The sequence below is a fragment of the Salvelinus alpinus genome, chromosome 9 (genome assembly GCF_045679555.1).
Source record: "Salvelinus alpinus chromosome 9, SLU_Salpinus.1, whole genome shotgun sequence".
Classification (NCBI taxonomy): Eukaryota; Metazoa; Chordata; class Actinopteri; order Salmoniformes; family Salmonidae; genus Salvelinus; species Salvelinus alpinus.
In genome coordinates this window covers 80,550,482-80,560,253 of record NC_092094.1, presented here as the reverse complement: position 1 = coordinate 80,560,253, position 9,772 = coordinate 80,550,482, and the positions used below count along the sequence as shown (strand labels likewise).

Sequence of the window (9,772 nt, the reverse complement as noted above, 5' to 3'; positions counted from 1 at the left end):
TTCCTCTCTAGGTTTCTTCCTAGGTTCCGGCCTTTCCAGGGTGTTTTTCCTTGCCACCGTGCTTCTACACCTGCATTGCTTGCTGTTTGGGGTTTTAGGCTGGTTTTCTGTACAGCACTTTGTGACATCAGCTGATGTAATAAGGGCTTTATACAGTGGGGAGAACAAGTATTTGATACACTGCCGATTTTGCAGGTTTTCCTACTTACAATGCATGTAGAGGTCTGTAATTTTTATCATAGGTACACTTCAACTGTGAGAGACGGAATTTAAAACAAAACTCCAGAAAATCACATTGTATGATTTTTAAGTAATTAATTCGCATTTTATTGCATGACATAAGTATTTGATACATCAGAAAAGCAGAACTTAATATTTGGTACAGAAACCTTTGTTTGCAATTACAGAGATCATACGTTTCCTGTAGTTCTTGACCAGGTTTGCACACACTGCAGCAGGGATTTTGGCCCACTCCTCCATACAGACCTTCTCCAGATCCTTCAGGTTTCGGGGCTGTCGCTGGGCAATACGGACTTTCAGCTCCCTCCAAAGATTTTCTATTGGGTTCAGGTCTGGAGACTGGCTAGGCCACTCCAGGACCTTGAGATGCTTCTTACGGAGCCACTCCTTAGTTGCCCTGGCTGTGTGTTTCGGGTCGTTGTCATGCTGGAAGACCCAGCCACGACCTATCTTCAATGCTCTTACTGAGGGAAGGAGGTTGTTGGCCAAGATCTCGCGATGCATGGCCCCATCCATCCTCCCCTCAATACGGTGCAGTCATCCTGTCCCCTTTGCAGAAAAGCATCCCCAAAGAATGATGTTTCCACCTCCAAGCTTCACGGTTAGGATGGTGTTCTTGGGGTTGTACTAATCCTTCTTCTTCCTCCAAACACGGCGAGTGGAGTTTAGACCAAAAAGCTCTATTTTTGTCTCATCAGACCACATGACCTTCTCCAATTCCTCCTCTGGATCATCCAGATGGTCATTGGCAAACTTCAGACGGGCCTGGACATGCGCTGGCTTGAGCAGGGGGACCTTGCGTGCGCTGCAGGATTTTAATCCATGACGGCGTAGTGTGTTACTAATGGTTTTCTTTGAGACTGTGGTCCCAGCTCTCTTCAGGTCATTAACCAGGTCCTGCCGTGTAGTTCTGGGCTGATCCCTCACCTTCCTCATGATCATTGATGCCCCACGAGGTGAGATCTTGCATGGAGCCCCAGACCGAGGGTGATTGACCGTCATCTTGAACTTCTTCCATTTTCTAATAATTGCGCCAACAGTTGTTGCCTTCTCACCAAGCTGCTTACCTATTGTCCTGTAGCCCATCCCAGCCTTGTGCAGGTCTACAATTTTATCCCTGATGTCCTTACACAGCTCTCTGGTCTTGGCCATTGTGGAGAGGTTGGAGTCTGTTTGATTGAGTGGGTGGACAGGTGTCTTTTATACAGGTAACGAGTTCAAACAGGTGCAGTTAATACAGGTAATGAGTGGAGAACAGGAGGGCTTCTTAAAGAAAAACTAACAGGTCTGTGAGAGCCGGAATTCTTACTGGTTGGTAGGTGATCAAATACTTATGTCATGCAATAAAATGCGAATTAATTACTTAAAAATCATACAATGTGATTTTCTGGATTTTTGTTTTAAATTCCGTCTCTCACAGTTGAAGTGTACCTATGATAAAAATTACAGACCTCTACATGCTTTGTAAGTAGGAAAACCTGCAAAATCGGCAGTGTATCAAATACTTGTTCTCCCCACTGTATATACATTTGATTGATTTGGCATTACTCCAATCATATCACATCGAGAGCCAAACGTCACTGACATAAATTGGTTGTGTTGTTGTCCTCTGGTGGCTAGCTAGCTAAAATGATCCCTTTCCTAAATTGGCCATGGTGGAGATAGGGATTTGGACTAGTGGTTTTAATTCATTCTCCATGCTAGCCAATTATTATAATGGCAATTCTGATCCAACCACAAATTCATACATTGTGCCCCTGGCCTGAGAGAACGGGATTTCAATATATAGCTAGATGTAGAGGGCTAATGTTAACTAGCTAACGTTGCCCATGAAAGGAAGTTAGGTTAGCGAGCAGGATTTTTTGTCAAGTAGCCTAGGACAACAAAGCATGAAAGCGTGTACTGTATGTCAGAGTGATAGACCATTTCTTCTACATGAAAGAGAGGAGGATGGCATTGGCGTTTCTCTACAGGTAGGGTGAGTCAACATGTTTTTTCTACTTGCACAAACGCCGCACACCCACAGAAATCCGAATCAAGCATTAACAGACACATCATATTTAGCTTACGTTGATTGTAATAAATTGTTTAACTTCTACTTCATCACCATCCCGGATCTGGGAGCATCCTCATCAGTAAAAAGCTGACTAGCATAGCCTAGCATAGCGCCACAAGTAAATACTAGCATATAAATATCATGAAATCACAAGTCCAATACAGCAAATGAAAGATACACATCTTGTGAATCCAGCCATCATTTCCGATTTTTAAAATGTTTTACAACGAAAACACAATATGTATTTCTATTAGCTAACCACAATAGCAAAAGACTCAACCGCATATTTTCACCATTTTTTTACCGCATAGGTAGCTATCACAAAACCGACCAAATAGAGATATAATTAGTCACTAACCAAGAAACAACTTCATCAGATGACAGTCTTATAAAATGTTACACAATACATTTATGTTTTGTTCGAAAAATTTGCATATTTGAGGTATAAATCATAGTTTTACATTGCAGCTACAATCACAAATAGCACCGAAGCAGCCAGAATAATTACAGAGAGCAACGTGAAATGCCTAAATACTCATCATAAAACATTTATGAAAAATACATGGTGTACAGCAAATGAAAGATAAACATCTTGTGAATCCAGCCAATATTTCCGATTTTTTAAGAGTTTTACAGCGAAAACACAATATAGCATTATATTAGCTTACCACAATAGTCAAACTCACAACCGCATTCATTCACCGCAAAGATAGCATTCGCAAAAACCAGCAATAAATATAAAATAAATCACTAACCTTGACCAACTTCATCAGATGACAGTCTTATAACATCATGTTACACAATACACTTATGTTTTGTTCGAAAATGTGCATATTTTGAGCTGCAAACCGTGGTTATACATTGTCAAAATGTAGTAACATTTCCCCAGAATGTCAGGAGATATTTTTGACACTCACCTAATCTGACCAAAGAACTCATCATAAACTTTACTAAAAAATACATGTTGGACAGCAATTGACAGATACACTAGTTCTTAATGCAATCGCCGTGTTAGATTTTTAAAAATAACTTTACCATAACAAACAGCTTACGTTATAGCGAGACAGCGCCCGCAATAAGGGCGGAAAATAGGACTAAACGTTTTCCACAGAAATACGAAATAACATCATAAATGCTTCCTACTTTTGCTGAGCTTCCATCAGAATCTTGTACAAGGAGTCCTTTGTCCAGAATAAATCGTTGGTTTTAGAATGTCCTCTTCTCCTGTCGAATTAGCAACCATAGCTAGCCAAGTGGCGCGAACATGTCCATGTTCTCTCGACGCAAACAACGCAATAATCTGATAAAACTCGATTGAAAAAACATACTTTACGATGATATTATCACATGTATCAAATAAAATCAAAGCCGGAGATATTAGCCGTGTATACCGAAAGCTTTTCAGAAGGCAATCTGGGGTTCCTTCTCGCGCCTTCGAAGACAATGAAATTTCCAGACACGTCATTCCAAAAGCTCTTGTTCGACCTCAGATCAAGCTAGACACCCCATTCCACCTCCCACTGCCTGTTGACATCTAGTGGAAGGCGTATGAAGTGCATGTATATCCATAGATTTCAGGCAATTGAATAGGAAAGCCCTGGAACAGAGCCTCGATTTCAGATTTTTCACTTCCTGTCAGGAAGTTTGCTGCAAAATGAGTTCTGTTTTACTCACAGATATAATTCAAACGGTTTTAGAAACTTGAGAGTGTTTTCTATCCAATAGTAATAATAATATGCATATTGTACGATCTAGAATAGAGTACGAGGCAGTTTAATTTGGGCACGATTTTTTACAAAGTGAAAACAGCGCCCCCCTATTGAGAAAAGGTTTTAAGGTATTTTTTAGTTGTCACTGTATTAGACTAAGCATAGATGATTTGATGTTGTTGAAATGTTGAAGTTGAAATGGTGCTGGAAAAGTGGAGGCAGCTCCTGTTTTCATTGTGACTTGCAGTAACTCTCCGTGGTTCTAAATCAATAGTTGTTTAGTGAAAATGTTGTAAACATTAACTTGCTTGACCATGCTGTAGGTCATGTAACCGTTTGTTACATGCAATATGCTTTGTGGATGTCACGTTCTTGTGTGTTTTGCTTGTTTTAGTGTTGGTCAGGACGTGAGCTGGGTGGGCATTCTATGTTGTGTGTCTAGTTTGTCTGTTTCTATGTTTGGCCTAATATGGTTCCCAATCAGAGGCAGGGGTTTTGTGTTGTCTCTGATTGGGAATCATATTTAGGTGGCTTGTTTTGTGTTGGTGATTGTGGGTGGTTGTTTCCTGTCTTTGTGTTTTCTCTGCACCAGATAGGGCTGTATCGGTTTGCCACATTTTGTTATTTTGTATCGTTGTAAGTGTTCACAGTTTCGTTTTATTAAACATGTTGAGCACTGGCTACGCTGCGTGTTGGTCCGATCCCTGTTACACCCTCTCTTCTCGTGAAGAGAGGGAAGGCTGCCGTTACAGTGGAGTTCCCCAGACAGAGGTTGCTCTCCGGTTTTGTGATGAAACAAAGGTGTGGTTGAGATTATTCTGCCACTGTGTCTTCTCATTGTCTCGGCCTTAGGCCTATATAGCATGGTCGGAAGGCATATGAACTAACAGGTTATAGAGCAAACAACGCAATTATCACAACACATAGGTTGTATTATGAATATTTTTCAACCCATGCACTGCTACTGGCTTTCTGCCAAAACACTACAATCCTGCAAGTAAAAAAAAACTGTGTACATACAAAGAGGCAAAGAATATTCCAGGACTCACTCATTCTTAAGGAGATCTGAGAACACCTTTTAATTGGAGTACATCATTTGTTTACTCACTATCCAACTCATTATCTTTATTGATTTCTCCCATTATCCATTCTCTGTACTTGCAAACATCCATGAAGTTGATTGGAACTTTACACCCTTTTTTAGAGGCCCGTGAGCTCACACCATATAGGAGGTCATCTTTGTTCATCAGACTTCCTCCAGAGTCCCCCTGTGTGAGTTACAGAAGAATAAACACAAATAATGTCTATTTAATGCGATGGGCCTACATTAAGAAATAAAACAGTTTGTATGCCAACAGCACTAATCACATTATTCAGTAATCAACTCTTCATTTGATAAAGTAATGATAAAAGCTTATGAAGGTTGTTCAATTGACTTTTACTGTAAATAAAATGTAATAAGTTAGTCACCCGCCACTGTTATTTTTGGGGCAGAAATTATATGTAACTAGGCAGGGAATTGTAAGCGTGTCAATTGAAATCAGTCTTACATGGCAGGCGTCTATCTCCCCTGCTGCGCAGAATCGCATTTGTATATTGATCTCAGCATCCGTTGTGGTGTCACACTCAGTGACTTGGAGGTCTCCTGATTTTGAACACTGTAGTTTCTCTGGCTTTGTACCATCTGTGGAGTTAGATTAGAGAAAATGATATAATACCTGCAAATAGGTTCTTGTGCATCACTCAACTCTGTGTGTAATTCACCTTCTGTGTAACTCCAGCCTGCAATTCTCACATTCTCCTTCAACTCAGGTGTCTTGCATGTAGAGGGAGGAAGCTGAATGGTAGTGAACTGAGGGTATGCCTTAGGCAGCTTCAGCAGCATGATGTCATGAGTGACCTGTCTTTTTTTATAACGGTGTATGTTTTCATCAGGAATCTTGACCTCTTCTGGTTTAGGTGTTCCACCTGGATGTGCACCCAGTGTCGCTGTTATAGTACTAAAGGGACGACGTATAAAGAGACAGTTTGTGTATCACTGTTATCTTGGGTTATAAAAGATCAGTTAGAGTTTCTCAATCATGTACAAGCATTTTTTGGAACAATGTTGCCCATTTTCAAAACAGACACAGAACTCTGTAGCCTTTAGCAAAACAGTAAATGCATATTTAAAATGTAGTTGCCTTCTCAAAAAGCAAATACATCATCAAAACTATACTGCCAAAATTGCAAATACATTCATCCAAAGAACATGACCGCCTGCAAAAAGATTATCACAACCATATATACCTTTTGCCTCAAGTTGCCTCACATTTAATCAATAGATTTTATTTGCAGTCACTAAATCATGATGATCAAAATATAATTAAAAGATGCAGTATTATGGGCAAATACTCACCTTTTATGCATATTTTACCAAACAATTTCATACACATTAAATTATATATCCTTCCTGATCAAAATAACAAGCAGAAAGCAGAAAGCCAATCCCCAGTAGAAATGAGGACAGGTGAGTACAGTGGAGAACTGCTGATATGAATGGATAGGCCTCAACCAACACCAAAGCAAAGCTCGTAATGGAAGGGCACAATGTCGAAGATGATGAGTTACAGTTTTTATCAATCGTGTACAAGCATTTCTTGGAACAATGTTGATTTTCAAAACCGTGTTCTAAAGACACAGAACTCTGTGGTCTTTTGCAAAACAGTGAATACATTTTTAAAATGTAGGTGCTTTCTCAAAACATAAATATATTCATCAAAAGATGCAGCATTATAGGAATTTAGAAATTACTCTCCTTTTAAGCTTATTTCACCAAACAATTGAATACACATCAAAACAAATATATTTCCTGATCAAAAAGATAATGGAAAAAAAGGCACATTGTGTGCAGGATTCATTCATCAGTATCATCACAATCCAATTTTGTTACATGTATTCAGTACGAAGTCTGTTCCATCTGCAAGCTGAAACACAATCCAATATAGAAATAAGGAAAGGTGAGTACACTGGAAGAACACAACTGGTATGAATGTAGGTCTCATTCCACACTAAAGCAAAGCTCTGAAATGGATGGTCACAATGTTGGAGAGGATGACATACGAGTTCCAAAGTTACTTAGAAGTAGAAGTAACCCAACTTCATTCTCTGCATGTCTACAATATTGTAAAAACAATCGTAAAACTTTGACAGTCCTCTTTGCCTAGATCGTTCCCTATTTTGTACCTGATGTCACACTGATAGAGCCATTTAAAATGTTGTGCACCAGTATTTACTGACTGTCGGAAACGGTGAACACATTTGTAACCATTTCTCTTCTGATGAAAGCAATGTGTTCATATTCTGTGAACAGAACACTTTACATTGAATTTTGTATTCATTTATGACAATTTTATTTAACAAGGGAGTCTAAGATATTCAATCAAGGTACAAATGCAATAAATTATCAGATATTCTGCAAATGTATTTAAGCATTTGATCATTGTTTTCTGCAGTAGGGACGTTCCAAAAAACGTTTGTATGCGATTGAGAAAAACAAATGAATTAAGGAATCCATAAACAGCTTGCAAGGTAATCGGCAGAATACCAAATCAAAACTAGTTGCCATGAAAACAAATGAATTAAGGAATCCATAAACAGCTTGCAAGGTAATCGGCAGAATACCAAATCAAAACTAGTTGCCATGAAAACAAATGACATAAAAGACGACATAATTAACCCATATCACGCTATGCCAATATATAACATTCATCTTCCTGTAGGTCACATTTAGCAGTCACTTTACCTCCCAAAGCTAGTGCAGTGCTCAGCTGTAAGATGAATAAGACAGCCACCACATTCTCGTGACAGCAATTTTCTAAAGCGTCCATCCATCTAGTGACCTTGAGTTTCACATAGTGCTTAGCATAATTGTCATTGCAAGGTTCCCCTCCAAGGATTCTCTTGTGAGAATCACCTGAGGTAAGACCTGGGAGAGAAGAAGAGAATGGAAGGAGGGGTAAAGAATGTACAGTATGCGTTGGAAAGGCAAAGGTTCTTTGAACTACAATAACGCAAAACATTTCAAATAAGTAAATCCTTACCAGCCAAGAGTAAAATGAACAGAAGAACACATCCCCTCATAATGACTTGTCGTCCTGATGGCACTCTTCTTCCTTTTTGTTCCTTTCATTCCTTGACACCTCAACAGTTATTCAAAACACATCTCGCCTTCAAATCACACACTGACCAATGAGCTTTAAGTATTTTAATCAATTCAACTCTATTGGCTGCTTATTTTGTGTAAGTAGATCAGCTCATTTGAAATCTGATGTAAGTAAGTATGTTTGCATTATATTTGAGTACAACTTCGGATATGAAGTTATGTCCTTTTCCGTATGGGTTGAGTGGCTCAAAAGGATCCCAAGGCATGAATATAATGTAGCGAATCATTGTAAATAAAAATATTTCTTCATGTAATTGGAAAGTTGTAGCCTACAGCAACTTCAACTTAAATTCTGAATAACAAACTGTAAGCACTTTACATTACAGCACGGAATAAAGTGGTAATAACATGGTAATAGTATGGTAAGAAGTTATAGTTACTCACCATGAGGACATTACTTTTGCACAGATACCCCTTCATGTCTGTTATTATAGTATTATTTTGTCAATATAATACGAGGATGAAAAGGAGATCCCAGTTACCATTACTGTTCTCCAGTGGCGTGGCGGCTGGCTGTTACCATTACTGTTCTCCAGTGGTGTGACGGCTGGCTGTTACCATTACTGTTCTCCAGTGGTGTGACGGCTGGCTGTTACCATTACTGTTCTCCAGTGGTGTGACGGCTGGCTGTTACCATTACTGTTCTTCAGTGGTGTGGTGGCTGGCTGTTACCATTACTGTTCTCCAGTAGTGTGGCGGCTGGCTGTTACCATTACTGTTCTCCAGTGGTGTGGCGGCTGGCTGTTACCATTACTGTTCTCCAGTGGTGTGGCGGCTGGCTGTTACCATTACTGTTCTCCAGTGGCGTGGCGGCTGGCTGTTACCATTACTGTTCTCCAGTGGTGTGGCGGCTGGCTGTTACCATTACTGTTCTCCAGTGGTGTGACGGCTGGCTGTTACCATTACTGTTCTCCAGTGGTGTGGCGGCTGGCTGTTACCATTACTGTTCTCCAGTGGCGTGGGGGCTGGCTGTTACCATTACTGTTCTCCAGTGGCGTGGGGGCTGGCTGTTACCATTACTGTTCTCCAGTGGCGTGGGGGCTGGCTGTTACCATTACTGTTCTCCAGTGGCGTGGGGGCTGGCTGTTACCATTACTGTTCTCCAGTGGCGTGGGGGCTGGCTGTTACCATTACTGTTCTCCAGTGGTGTGGCGGCTGGCTGTTACCATAACTGTTCTCCAGTGGTGTGGTGGCTGGCTGTTACCATTACTGTTCTCCAGTGGCGTGGGGGCTGGCTGTTACCATTACTGTTCTCCAGTGGCGTGGCGGCTGGCTGTTACCATAACTGTTCTCCAGTGGTGTGGTGGCTGGCTGTTACCATTACTGTTCTCCAGTGGCGTGGGGGCTGGCTGTTACCATTACTGTTCTCCAGTGGCGTGGCGGCTGGCTGTTACCATTACTGTTCTCCAGTGGCGTGGCGGCTGGCTGTTACCATAACTGTTCTCCAGTGGTGTGGTGGCTGGCTGTTACCATAACTGTTCTCCAGTGGTGTGGTGGCTGGCTGTTACCATTACTGTTCTCCAGTGGCGTGGTGGCTGGCTGTTACCATTACTGTTCTCCAGT

At 40.8% G+C, this 9,772-nt stretch overlaps 1 protein-coding gene across 1 annotated transcript; it reads right to left on the bottom strand.

Annotated features, from left to right (window-relative positions):
- Window positions 1-5,054: 5,054 nt before the first annotated feature.
- LOC139584077 (trypsin-like) lies at window positions 5,055-8,170 on the bottom strand. Its single transcript, XM_071415593.1, has 5 exons — window positions 8,088-8,170; window positions 7,790-7,972; window positions 5,770-6,005; window positions 5,556-5,689; window positions 5,055-5,273 (listed from the first exon to the last, which is right to left on the bottom strand). The coding sequence occupies exons 2-5, from the start codon at window positions 7,876-7,878 to the stop codon at window positions 5,106-5,108; spliced, it is 627 nt and encodes a 208-aa protein (XP_071271694.1). The 5' UTR covers window positions 7,879-7,972; window positions 8,088-8,170; the 3' UTR covers window positions 5,055-5,105.
- Between the last annotated feature and the right edge of the window lie 1,602 nt (window positions 8,171-9,772).